The sequence below is a fragment of the Pezoporus flaviventris genome, unplaced genomic scaffold (genome assembly GCF_033815535.1).
Source record: "Pezoporus flaviventris isolate CSIRO_AGI_PZ_B2104156 unplaced genomic scaffold, CSIRO_AGI_Pfla_v1 ptg000078l, whole genome shotgun sequence".
NCBI lineage: Eukaryota > Metazoa > Chordata > Aves > Psittaciformes > Psittacidae > Pezoporus > Pezoporus flaviventris.
This window is the reverse complement of record NW_026892626.1, coordinates 14,793,233-14,809,180: the sequence shown is the minus strand read 5'-3', so window position 1 is coordinate 14,809,180 and position 15,948 is coordinate 14,793,233. Positions and strand designations below refer to the sequence as shown.

Sequence of the window (15,948 nt, the reverse complement as noted above, 5' to 3'; positions counted from 1 at the left end):
AGTGTGGTCTAGGACCCTGGGATTGGAGCCTTCTTGTAGGGAAGCTGAAGCTGCTTGGCTTTCCCTGTTGTGACCATTTCCTCCCTCACTTTCCTAAATTAATGGAGTGAAACACCTTCAAGAGCATCACTCATGCTGCACAGTGCTGCCTTTGAGGAGTATTAAAACCTTTCCGGTGTCAGCACTTCTCTGACCTGTCAGACATGAGCACAACTGTATATCTTACCTCTTCCTCTCTACCCCATCCTTCTTTCTCTCTTCACTCGCCAAGGGAAACCTGAGCTGTGGACTGAGGTAGAACACAGGATTATCCTGTATTGTTTTTGTTGCAATAACCTCGTGTGGCTGCTCTGCATTCACCCTGTCATTCATTTAACCAAAGGTCTGGATCCTTTGGCTGTGTCTCCCTGATTGACCTCTGATGGGGGAAGAGCAGTCAATACTGTGATTAGCTGAAGAGCTGGAGCAGCAGTGGTGCTTGGCAGGCTGGGCTGTGGGGCTGCAGAGGAGGGTTGAGCAGGGAGCTGTCATGCATGCTGGCAGCTTCCCACCTCCCGGGCTCGTTGCTGTGCAGCTCTGGAAGGCAGCAGCCAATGGGATGCACGAGTATCCATGCAGTTGGGCTCACTGAATAACTCCCAAGGTGCCTTGTTTTCAGTCTGAAGCCTGTAACTTCTCTATTGCTGCTTTTTTTCCTTCCCTACCTCTCCTTTCCTCCCCCTTCAGCTGCCTCATTTTGGTTTTTTGAGGAATAACATGCATGCTGTTGAGTCTCTCGCTTGGTCTCAAATGGTACTTGCTGCATTTCGCACTCACAGAGTGACTGTCTGTGATGTTCCTTGCGAGGAGAGATCTGTCACCTTTTGGTGCTTCATGACTGTGTCAGGTGGGGTAAACCTGAGTTCTGAAGGCTTGTGCTTTGCCTAGCCTTCTAAGCAAGCTGGAAATAGCCCTAAAATGGGGTCATCAGCCGTTTCACATGCGCGGGCTCTCTTCCAGTTATGCATACCAGCATAAATGCTGTATAACTGCATAATGATTTGGGGCCCTCAGTGCAGGAGAGCTCTTGCCTAACTGGAGCATACCACCACTGAGATGGGTTGGAGCCTGAGCTGTGAAGAGAGGCTGGGAGGATCAGGACACTTCAGCCTGGTGAGGAGAAGGCAAATGGGCAGATCCTGTGAGCAGCCTTTGGATACCTGAAGGAGAGACTTGGAGAAGACAGCACCAGGGTCTTTTCAGAGGTGCCCAGCAGAAGGGCAAGCAACAAGTTGTGATGGGAAATGGGAAACTTAGGAACGTTTTCCTTTGTAGTGCTGAAGGAAGGTTTGGAAACTGAGACACTCAAAACTTGCCGGGGCAAGGCTTTGAGCAAACCCATCTATTAAGTTAGCCCTGGTTTTAGCAGCAGGTTGCACTACAGTGACCTCCAGAGGTCTTTTCCAGCCTATTGTTTTCTATTATTTTGTGGAATCTGTGAAATTGAGGTTTGTCTCAGTCTCATGGATGTAGCATGCTGACTTAGTGGAGTGAATGCTATAAAACTGGAGCTTTGAATGTGGACATTTAACATTTATGGGAATTAATCTTTCAGGTCTATGCCTATTCTCAGATTACTGGGAAAGGAGATGACTATGCTGCTTTCTCCTTCTCCATTGGGTGCTGAGTTCAGACTGAACAGAGCTTTCTTTTCCCAGTTACACCTCCCTCCCCTCCATTAGTGTTGTGATCTCTCTTTAGAAACGATGCCTTACACTCACGTATTTTCCATATAGTCCTTTCAGAATAGTCCAGACTAACATGTAAAGAAAGGCATTCTTATTTCATCTTCATTAAAGTCCAGTGGGTTACAATCTAGCTGTAATAAAAAGCTAATCACCAGCCTTTTCCACCCTGTGGGATCCCAGGAGGTTACTGGAGCAGCACACTGCCCCAGTTTCTTTTCCTCATGTGTGTGATGACTGAATTGTGTTTCTGTTTGGTGTTTTAAGCATGACTCTTGATAAGCTAATTGGGTAGCAAGCTGGTATATGTAGGGCTGGCATTTGACAGATGACTTTAGAGGGGGGAAGGCAACTTAAGTAGCTTAACAGGATTTAGCTCTGTCTACAGTGTCTTGCCAGAGCATGTTGTAAACCACTTTAGTGGGATTCCTTCTTTAAATACAGCCATGACATCAGTGTAAGCAGAACCCCTGAGAGCTCTGGGAACCTTCCTGAAAAATCAATCCCAAGATGCAGTCCAGAAGAATTGATGAAGAACAAATACCTGTGCAGGAGCTTGAGGACTCCTACCAGCACTCATCTCGCAAGCAGGATAGAAGGATCTCTGAAGGAGGGTATTAGTTTGCCTATAGAGTGCATTGATTTCTAATGGAAGTGATCCATCTGTCTAGAGAAAATGGAGCAGCTAATGAAAAGTCTTGTTAGGACACAGTGGGGCAAACTCTGTTTCTTTTAACTGATGCAACTGCTATTGCAGCAAAACAGCCCCATGTGATGCATATTCCTAAAACTTGGTGGTAAAGGAAGCTAAAAGAGAGGTGTATCTGTGTTTAAACAGCTGATATAAACCCAGTGCTTTAAAATTTTTTAGGCCAGTGGTCCATGACAACTTCCAGCTTTGCAGGCAGACAAGCACTAAGAGCTGAACAGCTATGCTGAGTGGAAAGGACTCAGTTTCCACCTTCCCATGACCCTGTGGGGAAATGAAGGAGCTGTGCAAAGAGCTGCTCAGAACTGAAGCCACAAAGTGGGATGTCCTCTCTATATACATGTTGAGGCACCGTATTTGACATGTAACCGCAAAGCTTTTTTGCTCTCTATGTGGCATTAGTGTTAGTTGTTTGCCTATTCTCAGGAATGGCATTCAGAAGAGGTAAATTTAAATTGAGTGCTCCCCTTTTTATCAGTGTGATGATGGGGCAGCAGAAGTGGAGGGGTAAGGCTGTGACGGCTTGCCACAATGCTGCTCTTGAGGGGGCAGCATCTGACTTTCCCTGGTTGCTGAGAGGGCCATCTGCAGCTTAATGGGGAAAGCTATAAAGAAATCATCTCTATTCAAACTGCATTTCCCTTCAGTATAGCTGCTGGAGGCCCTGATCCCTTCTTGGGGCTTGGCAGGGAGCCTGCATGAGGCCTCAGCTCCATAGTTTCCCTTGCGCAGGCTGCAGTGCTGAGCAGAGAAGTGGTTAATGACACTCCCAGTCTTGTCAGTGGTGCAGAAACACAGGCTCCAGCTGTGACTGTGGTGGGTCTTGGCTGGCTTGGGTAGTTTTTTGATCTGCTTCCTCTGTTAGTCTCTCTATGGTATTTCTTTTTCCTGGGTTTGAAGGTTCTCAATAGTGAATATTGGTTGGCTTTGTCCCTGATGGGTTTGGTTTTTTTTTGAGAGTTTTTTCTTGAAAGAAAGCAGAGGAAAGCAAAAACCCAACTCAAAAAAAAAAACCCAAATAAAACCAAGGAAGTCTCAATGTGGAAATGCTTGCTGCATATGAATGAGCCTCTTTTGGAGGAAGGAAATTTAAGTCAAAGGAAGTTGATTTCCTCTTTTTCCCCTTTTTCTTATTTAACCCTGACTGTGGTAGTCTTCAAAGAGGAAGTTTGGAGAGAATTTATGGTAAGAAGTATGACACTTGTTTGTCTCTGACATTTAAATGGCATGTTTGCATTGTCTGTGCAAGGAGGTCAGTTCAGGTCCTCAGTCAATAGATGGCTCAGAGGTCTGTGTTCCCCCTTCCCTTACTTAACAGAAGATATCCCTATGGGATATTGCCCCTTTCCAGTTCTTTGTGGCCTCTCCACATGACTGACATACTGCATTAAAACTGACTTCAAATACAAATTATTTTAAGGAGCATGTCCTGTGGACTGCTTGCTGTAGCACAATGAGACGTGACTCCTTAGAGATGTACAGCACTTTGCCTTTGATTTTGCTCTTCATCCCCTCCCAGAGGTCAGCCCTCAGGGCAGCTAGACCAGTGTCATTTGCTAATGTAATTGAGAGTAGGCTTAACGTGTATTATGAGCTACACCAAGTTTTTGCTGTGTAAACAGTTGTTTGACCTGCTTCAGTTGCGTTAGACAAATGCCAGTGAAGCTGAATGGGGTAAATACAAATGGAAATACAATGCCCCACTTTTGTTGTTGTTTTTCTTGTTGTTCCAAACTTCTCACTCTTGATTCTGAAGATTGACTTCGCGTTACAAACTGAACATGAACTGGATATGGATCTCCATGTTAAAGACGCCTGAGGAGCACCAATCTAACCCGTTCCCATCACTGAGATAAATGCAGAAGACCAGTTATAGCAACTTACCTTCCCGTCCATTTAGTGCTAATAGGAGTGGTTTATGAAACCATTTGCAGTGAATTTGTTGTCTTGGCAGGAAAGTATGTCTTTTCCTCCTAATTAATGTTTAGTTTATTAAACTCAGGTGCCTCCAGATGCCAAAGTGTGTGCTAGAGCTGTGGCTTAAACGCTTTCCTGATAGCCACAGTTTAGAAAACGACCTCGTCATGTTGCTAACGGTATGAAACAAGTTGTATAAATGTTAGCAGGCACCTTAAGATGCTTTTCAGGTCTAACATTAGTAGCAATGTCATGTTGGGGTTTCCATTCCAATTTGGACTCTCTCAAATTATCCTGCATCCCTTTTGTGGTTCAGTGCAACAAATGCTGTACTTGATTTGTCGTGTACAGCAGTAGATGCATGGCACAAAAACTCCTAAACCAAAAATGGGATTAAAATGGTGCCTGCAGAGATGCTGCCATTGAGAATTTCTTGGGCAAGAGATCATTCTGCAGATAACTGAAGGACACAACCCCGTTAGCCCAGCAATGATCATGGTTCCTATATTTGTCTTAATCTTCTTCCATCTCTGCTGCATTTCTTCACACTTTCTGTGTTCCTGTGGCACAGTCAGGGATACTTTCATAATCCTGATTGCAGGGAGTCCTAATTCCTTGTTTCCAGGTATAGCTGATTTTAAAAAAGGCAAGTGTTTAATGTTCTTTGCAGATCAGCTATGCGCCTTGGCATAAATCCTTGCTCTGTCCTAAATAGTCTCCTTAAAAATGAGCTTGGTAGGTCTGAATAGACATTGGCTTATGATATTTGCACACAGTACACATGGGAACCAAGTGGGAACCAAGGTAAAGTTGGCACTTCTGTTAATTCTCTTGTTGCACTTCTCCCAGAGTGAATGAGCTTCCCTGTCTGCTTGGGACCAGTCAGTGAGCCTTACTAAATCCTGGTTACAGTCCCCGCAAAATTCCTTGGCAGTGGAATGTTGCAGTGATGCTGTGAAGGGAATGAGGCCCCATGCATGGTCCCATAGTAGAAACTCGTGAAAGGCAGCCTGCCATGGCTTTCCAGAATCACTTCAGTCCAAGTGTGATGGTTAAAAATATCTTCTCTTAAAGCGAGCTTCTTTCATGGGGAAGTTTGGGAGACAAATTTAGAAGCTCACTGTGGGTTTTTTATCACTTGGGTGCTCTGGTTTTGGCTGGGGTAGTTATTTTTCTTCATAGTAGCTGGTATGGGGCTCTGTTTTGGTTTTATGCTGGAAAGAGTGTTGATAACCCAGGGATGTTTTCATTATCACTAAGCAGTGCTTATACAAAGCCAAGCCCTTTTCTGCTCCTCATCCCACCAGCAAGGGGGCTGGGGGTGTACAAGCAGTTGGGAGGGGACACAGCTGGGACAACAACTGACCCAAAGGGTGGATATTCCAGACCATACAATGTCATGCTCAGCATACAGAGCTGGAGAAAGAAGAAGGAAGGGAAGATGTTTGGAGTAATGGTGTCTTCCCAAGTAACATGATGGAGCGCTGCAGTTCTGGACATGGCCGAACACCTGCCTGACCATGGGAAGTGGTGAATGGAGTCCCTATTTTGCTTTGCTTGTGTATGCAGCTTTTGCTTTACCTATTAAAGTGTCTTTATCTCGACCCATGAGTTTTCTCTCTCTTATTATTCCAATTCTCTCCCCATCCCACCGGGGTGTGTGTGTGTGTGTGTGTGTGAACAAGTGGTGGCTTTGTGGGGCTGAGCTGCTATGTGGGGGTTACGCAATGACATTAGGGTAGATGGCAAGTGGGCATAAACAGACTCTTCCCCTCTCAGCTGCTTTGGTATGGCTGCAACTCATGAGCTGCATAGGGAAGATGCCAGAGAAGTACAGTGAGAGGAGGAATGCCTGCGCTGGACATCTGTGCTTGTGTCCTATGCAACTGAACATACACACTGCTAAGAAATGGAAACAATTTCTTTGCCCAGCAAGACTTCTTAAGTAACTAGGTTGTATAAATCTGGTCAGTTATACATATTTTACACACATGTAATGAGATCATCACATCACAGTATCAGTGGTGTGATACTGTGTCACTGAAGACAAACCAGCAAGTTCAAATTAACACAAAGTAATAGCAGAACCCCGTTATCTACAGTGCTTATCATGCTGCTTATGGAAACACTGCCATCCCTGATGATGGGATGGGCTAATCTTGTTGATGATGTTCCTGTGGGGAAGTTTCCACAACTGGGTCAGGTTTTTGTTTTCTGTTCCAGTCAGGGGTGGTTCTGCTCATTTCCGTTTGTGTTCCCCTCCCTCCCTAATGCCTCGTTTATCCTCTTCCAAATAGAAGTGGCATGCAAAAGTCTTGTCTCAAAGCAGACTGATGGCTGCCTGCTCAGGGGGTACTGTGTGGTGTATACTGCTTGCAGTGACCACCCTGCCAGGCCTTTCCTAGTCTGGGCTTTGGAGCTGAGGGTTTGAGCTCAGTGTCTTCAAACTCTGTGGTGGCTGATCTCTTCTCATTTGGTTGGCTGGCTTAAGAGGAGATGATTAAGAAGATCAAGAAGCTGCTGTGAGCCTGGATATGGCATTTAATCTTAACCAGTGCCTATCTGGCCCTGTAAGGTACAGGGTTTAGGTCCTACGGAGGAACAGGAGACTTGGAGATGATGTGTGTAATCATCTCTACTGAAAGACCCTATCTGTAGAGAGCACTTGAAATTCACAGGAGCAGTATGAATACTTGGTTTTCAAACCATATCTAATGAGAAACAGCAACCACGAAAGAGCAGCTAGCCTGAAATAAAGCACGGATGTCTTACAGCTGGGGTCTTGAAAATAAACCTTTGAGGTTGGCGTGCACTCCAGAGCACGCATGGTCAGCACATACAGATAAACAAATGCAGTGTCCCAGTGCTTGCCTGATGATGTGTAAGGATAGGCACATAGGAGAGAGACTTTTTCCCTCTAAATGAAATGCATTGTCTCTGAGAGCCCATATTGTAGGAGGGGGAAGGGAAAAAGGATGGAAATTAGATTAAGTCACTGGGCTTCAGGCCTAAGCATTTCCTGCCTTTTTCGTTTTTAATACACCAGTGCTGCCTAACTCATGTGCTGGCTTGTGCAAGTGTGCCCTGGTCCCTGCGTGCACGCAACAGGCAGCTTGGCAGTGCCATGTTTTGCCTTCAGGGAGTTCCAGGCCTGCAGGAGCATAGCTGAGCTCCCGCTGCAGAACTGAGGATGGGGAATTGTCTTGGCATGGGAATTTATACAGCATTTGGGTTTAAGCCAGGTAATGCAGGCAGCGCTTGCTTATCCCGGAGTTGTAGGAGCACTATATTCATACTTCCTTTATAGCATAGGGCTTTTCTGCTATTCAGTTTTCTGGAAAACTACCTTGCAAGGAGATTGTGTTCTAAGGCTTTAATGGATGATACAGCTTTCTAACCAAGGAAGTAACGCTCCTTCCGAAGGACCTTGAGTAAAGTAGCCAGTGTTAGGCGGGAATATGTGAGCTAATCTGTGGGAAAGGAACGTCTGGTGAAACTGTGTAGGTCTGCACAGGGTAAGCTGGGCAAACTGAGTGTGGACACAAGCAGTGCGGGACGCCCATTGAATTCTTCCAGCTATCCTTTCAGTGTTCTTTGCCTCAATATTCCAAATATTTATCTGACTCTTGCCTTTAAACAAACTTAACTAATCCTTTTAACTTTGTCCAACTGGGAATACTAGGAAGGCGTAAACTTCTAAAGCTGAAGGCTCATTCCCAAGAGGATTCCTTACACAGTTTGCTGGTCTGGGATTCGAGGCAAAGACCTGCATGAACACTGATGCATCCATGGTAGATTATATAGAGCCCTGCAAGGGAATCTGCAGAATCCCCAGAAAGGAAATCTGCCTTTTCAGTGAGAATGCTCATTTGACAAGCTGCCAGTTCTGAGCTAAGCCTCATTTAAAAGATTTAGTCTGTGGGGACCTGTCAGTGGAAACTGAGTTTGGTGAGTGTCTCATTCTTTTCATCACTGTAGTGCATAGAGGCTTTCAGCCAGCATTATGGAGAAACTAGGGATAAGAACATCCTAATTTTGAGGACCCCCTTACCTCTGGGAACTCTGCCTTGCTGTGTAAGGTGGAGATTGCTGAGTTGGTAACAGCTAGGGGAATAAATGGGTTGTTGTTTGACTTCACCCAATAGGACTCCAGTGTTCACTGGTGATTAGCACGGCTTAGATCTGCATTTGTGGGCAGAAAAAAACATCCAACCCAATTGTTAAGCAAATCCTTTCCACTCAGTGCTTTCCATCTCTCTTTAGTTTTGACATGAGATGCTCTGATGAATTCTAGCACCTGCCCCTGTAGAAGCTGAGACGCGCAAAGGTACCTGTGCTATGTATTGTTTAACTACAGCCCTCAAAACACCAGTGGTGATTGTACTGAGTGTTCGTTACTGCAATAAACCAAGTTATCAACGAGGTTGTGTCTTTTCAGCCTTTGTACTGGTGACATCTGTGAACTGGACCAAATATAAAGGAAGTGTTCAAAGTCTTTAATTATGAAATAAAGGGTTAGAATGTTAGTATGGAGGAAATGATGATGAATCTTTCATCAGCCTAGCCTTGTTCACAGTCATTGCCTGCACAAGGGCACTTGAGAAATTAATCTGAATTAACTGAAGGAATAAATTCAATGCAGATTAGTTAAACCACTTTAAATGCACTAAAGTGAATTAAACTACACTGAATTAAGGCCCTTCTAGTTAAACTACATTAAAAACCTGTGTGAACACTCATTTGTGATTAAAGTGGCTTTAGTTCATAGCTCTAATACCAATTAACTGTGGAATGCCCTTGCCTGTGTGTAGATAGCTTCTCAGCACTGAGAAAGCTAGCTTGTTTATTTAACCAACTTGGTTATATACGTTTGAGCTATTTAGTCATACTCGGAGTTGTTTCGACTGTAGATCTGTTTTGTTCTAATGTCTGCTGTATTGTCTTAAGGTGATTAATAAACCAACCAAACAAAACACAACATAATCCTTGGCATTTTCTCTTTTCCAGAAAAGCAAGCCAATAGTACAAAAAAAGCTAAAGGCAAAGTGTTGGCCTATATTGCTTGCTCCAGTGTGGACTTGCCCTAAATATCTGTATAATCTACTGCACTCTCTTAACAATGTGCTTTCTCTGGGAGATGTCTGTATAAGGAGATGAGATGGTAGAGCCTGTCCTCTGTTTCCATGGTGCTCTTCCATGCTGCTGAGGGATCCCTCATGAAGGAGAATACATCTCGGTACCGTGGGAAAAGCCTCTTCCACAGCACGTTTCCTGCCCAGCCTTGATCCTCTGCTGTGTTGAGTACAGTAATTGGCCTGGGAGGCCTGTCCCCCGGGCAGAGGAGATATGGATGGTTTAGTGCTGAGATCAGCAGTGGTTTCCACATCCTCCCCCCATATTACATTTGCCAATATGTGGCTGGCTTCGTTCCCTACCAAAACCTGCATCCTTCTGCAGAGGCTGTGGGATGAACGACATCCTGAGACACTTTAGTATCCCAACAAACACCATGTACAGCCTTTTTCAGAAATGAAAGTAGAGTCTCTGAACACACAGTATGTTCAGAACGAATTGATGGGGGAGGTCAGAGTGTGTTCCTCACGTTGCCAGTCTCACAAAAAAGAATCACTTTGGTAGCACACAGTTACTTATCCATGAGTACGTAAGCTGCTTAGAGATGTCCTGAAGTCTGCAAAACCAAATGGTGTAGGAAGTAGTGTGGGCATGACACTATCCCACAGCAGTTTCTTTTCTTGCTAAGAAGACTTCCGTCCTTCACGGAATAAATAGAGATGAGTGCTCCTTTGGCAGCAGCCCAGGTTGCTTCATTTATTCTTCTGGGTGAACGTTTTTCTCTTCCCACACTCCTTTAACCTCTTCTGTCTGTTTTATTATCACAATCTCAAGTCACTGCATGGAAATCCAGAAGGAACACTACTTGCAGATTCAGTGGAAAGCTTTCTCTTGGCAAAAGCCAACTTTAAGGTAAACCTATAAACAGTTCTCTATCTGGCAATGATTAAGACAGCTGTGGTGTTAAGATACTCAAAAGCTGTAGCTAGTTTGTCCTGTGGGTTGAAATGATGAAGTTTTAAGATGAAATACCTTTAGAACTGTTGATGGAAGTTTAAAAGCAAAGCTGCATGCTTTTCAGGAACTATCTGAAGGCTTCAGCTTTGCTCTCAAGTTTCTTAATGAGGTTTTAGTGTTCTACCTAGTAGCGAAATACCAGTGCTATCCAGAAATAGCTGTCATCTATTCCACGTGAAGAGCTGCTCACTACTCATACTGCTGTTAGCACAGTTAAGGTCTAAAGAATGTGTTCATTGGAGACTGGATAGGTTGAGAGTTGGTAAAACCTGTGCTCAATAAACACATGAAATATTTTGTGCCAATGTGTGTTGAGAATTAACTTCCTAAACCTGTTCTGCTGCCAGGACTTCTTGTGCCAAGTAACCTTCACAGGGCAGAGGACATGGCAGCGTGCGGAAGGGTCCATAAGCCCTATACTTCTCTGTATAGTTGAGGGATGAACAAAGAGCACTTAAGGCAGTGTTAAACCTTGACACTTAACATGAAAGTAACCCAGCATTCACCTCCTGCATTACAGTGTGTTGTGGCTCCTCTTTTTAGATTGCTTCTCTTTGTGACTATGTATGTAGGATGGAGTATATACCCCTTAAGTGCATTTTCAGCAGGTAAAATTAGCCTTCCTGGACTGCAGTCCACAAATACGTTCAAGTAAGTAATGATGTGGAACTTGAAGCTGAAAGTGACTGTTTTGTATGGAGACTTTTTATCCAGTAGATAAGGCTATCTATTGGTATAGTTGATGTAACATAAGGCATGGTCTCAGAGACCTAACTAAAGGCCGATCTACATATATGTCCTTAGGTATAACATCAACACCTCCGGGTACCCTCATTCCAGCCCTCAGGTATTTTTGGAGGGGATGTTTTTGCTGTGTTTCTTTTTGTGCTGGTGCACGGGGACATAGATGTTTTCTGCCTCTTCTCTTTTCTTGGCTTCTTACTCCCATTGTAAGTGTAAATACCATGAATCCTGGCAAGGATGCTGGAGTTGAGAAAGGCTATGAACACTAACAGGCTGTCAAGCCCCATTCCTGCACAAGACACGGTGTATTCAGGTTTCATGGTGCCTTTCCAAGCTAGCAATGCCGCTCATGTACTGCTATTAACTTCTATTTTGAAAGTGCTTCCTAGCAGTGTAGCTTTGTCTCCTGCCAGTCTGGCTGTTACCACTTGGATTTACGCTCATTTTCAGGGACTGCTCTTGTCTCCACTTCTGCCATTAGTGTCAGCACAGTGGTAAAATGTTGCTCCTCCAAGTTGTCTCCTTTTTCCTGTAAGGGCAGTTCATGCATCATTTGCTCTAAAGGTTCTGATAGCTCAGCAAATGTTTGAAGACGAATTGATGCTCTTTTGTGGCAAAAGGCCCAGTGCATAATTTCACATTTACTCAGGATAACGTGGCCTTGGATAACCGAGTCCCAGATTTACTGTTGCAGGGTAGAGTGGCTGAGGGTTTATCCAGCCTCAACCCCCCTTTTTTAAATACTGTCATTTAATCCCAACAAGCAGGCACAGGCATCCCTTTGGTTGCAACCAGGCTTTCACTGCCAGCCAGTCTCTGGGTCCTAAACTGACTCATCAGTCAGAAAGATTAATAACTGCTCTGTTGGATGATTTCACTTGTTGTCATGGCACATATCCATTAATGGAAAACAAATACTCTGGAAAATGAAACACAGATCGTGGTGTAGTGGCCAGCCAAGTCCTTTTGGCCAGATGCATAAATGAAAGCATATATTAAGTGTCCTTTCAAAGCAAGATCCTCAGGTTGCAGTCTTCAATTATTCTTTCCTTATTCTTTATAGTATTTCCTTCTTTGCCTTTTAATGGGGGCTGTTCCCCTACATCTGGAGCTCCAGTGTGATTTTTTTTGCTGATAAAGAATTGCTGGAAGGATGTTTTCAGCTGAATTCATCTTTCCAGTGGTAATGCAGGAAGGTTGAGGGTGTGAAGAAAGAAGTGCAAGCAAGCAGTGCAGGAAAGCTTTGCATTACAGCAGCCTGATGTGTTTAGAAAATAAAGAATATCCCCAAGGAGCTTTGGTATGCCAAATGTGTTGGTTAAATTAGTATTGAGTGCTTGTACATGGCAAGCCTTCAGAAGTGGGAGAAAGTGGGGCTCTGAGTGCAGCTTCCCTCTCGAAGGCCCCTTTCTGCTGAGGAACTCAAACAGCGTGCACACCATCTGGCATAATCATGGGAAAGGGGGATAGGGCTTTTTCCCTTCCACCCCCACTCTTCTCTGTTAAAGATACCAAAGTTCAGTTCCTACAACGGGACCGAGTTTCTGCTGTTCAGTTTGGGAAAGCAGCCCCTGCAAGTTCCCCCCATCCCAGTGCGCTCGGTGGGCTTTGGAACCCAAAGGTTCCTTTAGGCTGGGGAAAAAAAACAATGTATGGCTATGTGGAGTATCTGTGAGGCAGCAGTTAGGTTTAACTAGTGTGGATCTCGTTATGTGCAGCTGATGGGCCCTATACTCTGTATACTCTGACGTTTGCTTGGCTGGAAAGTATGTTGTGTGGCTCGTACATTTTGCCAGGTTAATATCTCATCAGGGAGTACCTATGGAGCAAACTGGGGGGGAAAGAAGGGGAAGAAAAGCCTACAAAAAGCAAGTTACTACCAGACCCTGTTAGAAACAGTCACCAGTTTTGTTAAGAATCTTACTTTAATCACAGCATCCTTTGGTTTATTTCTTTGACCAGGAGGAAGTTGTTGTTTCAATCGGGAGGAAGCATATAAATGGTCTTTAAGGAATTTCTTCATGGGGAGGAAAAGAGATACTGATTTAAAAGAACAAAGCTTTGGTTTAGGTTTGCTGATAGAAATCTGTCTGCCTTTTCAATACTGGGACAACAGCGGGTGACTTAGGACCTTTCCAGATATTCAAGTCATTTCTAATAAGCTGGCACTTGTCACCACTCCAGGGGTTTATCCAAAAAAGCATATGGATAAAATAACATCCTTTTACTTGATCAATTCATGTGGGAAAGTGTGGCTGGATTTGGGGCTAGAATGGATTTTTTTTTTTTTTTTTACATTATATTTAACAAAATTATTTTGCATTTTGGGGGTTTAATCTAGGTTTTTCCAAATACAGAGAAATTTGAAAGGAGCAAAATGAAATTAGAATAGAATTAAACACTTACTGCTTCCTTTCTGCCCAGGAACATCTGACGAGAAATAGGTATAACACAGTAACTCAGCTTGGGATGGCCTCAAGCCAATGTGTCTGTAGCATCCATGTTTGTTGTACCTATAGATGCGAATGGTATATGGAGGGATTTAGCATTTATTCTAGATCTGCCTTGAACAGAAGCATGGCATGGGGATTCATTTTTTTAAATCAATCTCACGCATGTATAATAAATTCCACCCCCTTTCAAACCCACTCATGCACTTGGATTTCTAATGAATAAGCCTGCATATTTATTCATGAAGATTAAAGAACTGTGCAGATAGAGGCAGCTGGCTGAACTTTTTTTTCCCCTTTAAATCTGCTGACCTCTCTGCTCAGGAGTAAAGAGGAAAACCCTCTCTGATTCACTTAGTCTGTTAACTGAGCCATTTTGTCTGTCCCAGTCTGCAATTTACTGCTTAGGGCACAGAACATAGGATCAACTAGGTTGGAAAAGACCTTTAAGATCATCAAGTCCAACCATTCTCCAGGTTTCATTGAGTGGGATGCGGAGAGGGAAGAAAGTGGGGCTAAAAATCTCCTGTTTATATGTAAAAAATACACAAACCCCAACTCACTTTAAAGGTGTTCCTTGGCACTGACTTATTGCAGAGCCCTTAAACATCTGGGCCCTGATTCACACCCTTGCTATGGCTGTGCCGCGGTCAGATGTGATGCTATCTCTGTTTTCCACAGGCCCTGTTGCTGTTGGGTGGCATCGCGCTCTCCTGCCTTGCTCTGGACCTGCTCTTTCTCTTGTTCTACTCGTTTTGGCTGTGCTGCCGCCATCGGAAGAGTGAAGAACATCTAAATGCTGACTGCTGCTGTACAGCATGGTGTGTCATCATTGCAACCCTGGTGTGCAGGTACGGTCGAGGCCTGAAAGGGATCCTCCTTGTCATTTAGGGTGGTGTGTCCTGTGCGTGCATATTCATGCTTGGTATGCTGGGTCTAGTTAGTGAATGTTGGCAGTAATCCCTCTTTCCATTTGATACACGTATGACTTACATATCTAATGTATTTTCTTCCTTTCTGCCACTTGCTGAACTGGCTAATGGTTTGAGCAGTGTGAAAAGGAATAGCTAATGTCTTGCTCTTTGATGCTTTGCAAGTGGTAAATCAAGGACACTGCATCCTTGGGAGCTTATCGCTTAAATGGGATGGATACAGTTGAAATATTTATCATGTCTGGTTGGAGATTTCTTAGAATCCAGTGTCCAAAAAAAATGACTGTGGTGGAGTAGATTAGGACAAAAGAGGCACAGAGGATTCTTTTGTATTTGGCTGGAGTGGACATTCAGGTTTTGCAGCCTGTGTAAGACACTGCTGCATTTCGTTATCTGCGCTAATGTACCATCTCCAAGGGTTGCTAGTAATGGTGCTAGTGTCAGTAACATTTCATGTTATGAGTGAGCAATAGAAGGTTGTGGAGATGAAATGAAAAGAAGGGTTTCTGAAAATGAGCTGTCTATTGAGATTGAGCGTTGCATTTCTTACAATCCCATGCATCATCTACTCTCTCCCTCAAGACTCCAAGTGGTCTTAACTGCCCCTCTGCAGGGCTGGCAGGGCTGGGAACAGCCTTCTATTCAGAAAAGAGATAACAATGTTTTTTTGTGTTTACTTGCTGATCTGGTATGTGATCTTTCTGAAGGTGAGAATGTTCTGTGAAGGCCAGGCTTAGCTGTTCAAGAGCTAGATTGTGCTACTAATGCATTTGTATATTTGTTCTTTCAAGCCACATACTTAAGAGAATAGAAAACCCCTGAAGTCTGGAACAAACACTGCAGAGCAGACATTCTGTTTGGTGGCTAGGGATGGGTTTGCCTGTAGAGGCAGGGGCTCAGTGTTGAGGAGGAGACCTACTGCACTAGCCAATGTTGCCATCTTTGCAGGGAGCTCTTCTGTACTTTGCTGAATGCAAATAGGAATGGAAAGGCAAACCAGAAAACAACTTGCAAAAAAGAAATCTCAGCCTCATTCACCTTTCTTTTTAGTGATCTCGGCAGCTTCAGCTGCATCCATTCAAATCCACTGAAAGTGCTGTGGTCCTAACCCTTTCTTATTGATGCTATTTATAGTTGTGCTGCTGCCACAGGCTCTTGTTAGCTATTGTAAAGTAGCCTGTGTGTCCAGGGCAGCTGCTGCAGAGTGTAGTAGTTGATTGGTTTTAATTGTGGAAAGGGTGAGAAGGAGGTGTGTAGAACAGCATGTGAGAGACAACTTGAAGTTGGAAGGTCACCATGTAAATTCTGGTAAACTTGATGTTACTCCCAGTCAAGTCTGCAAGCTGGAAAACTGCTTAAGCTTCCTCAAAATCCAGACCAGT

General features: G+C 44.0%; 1 protein-coding gene across 4 annotated transcripts in view; it reads left to right on the top strand.

The window, feature by feature from the left end:
• The window catches only part of TTYH3 (tweety family member 3), a 78,582-nt gene that overhangs the window by 25,196 nt on the left and 37,438 nt on the right, over positions 1-15,948 (top strand). For all 4 annotated transcript variants that reach the window (XR_009746933.1, XM_061473527.1, XM_061473524.1 and 1 more), the window contains exon 2: positions 14,316-14,485. Coding sequence is in view for 3 of the 4 variants with exons in the window: in XM_061473527.1 (XP_061329511.1) it covers positions 14,316-14,485 (170 nt within the window). In the remaining variant the exon portion in view is untranslated. The remainder of the gene's footprint in view (positions 1-14,315; positions 14,486-15,948) is intronic.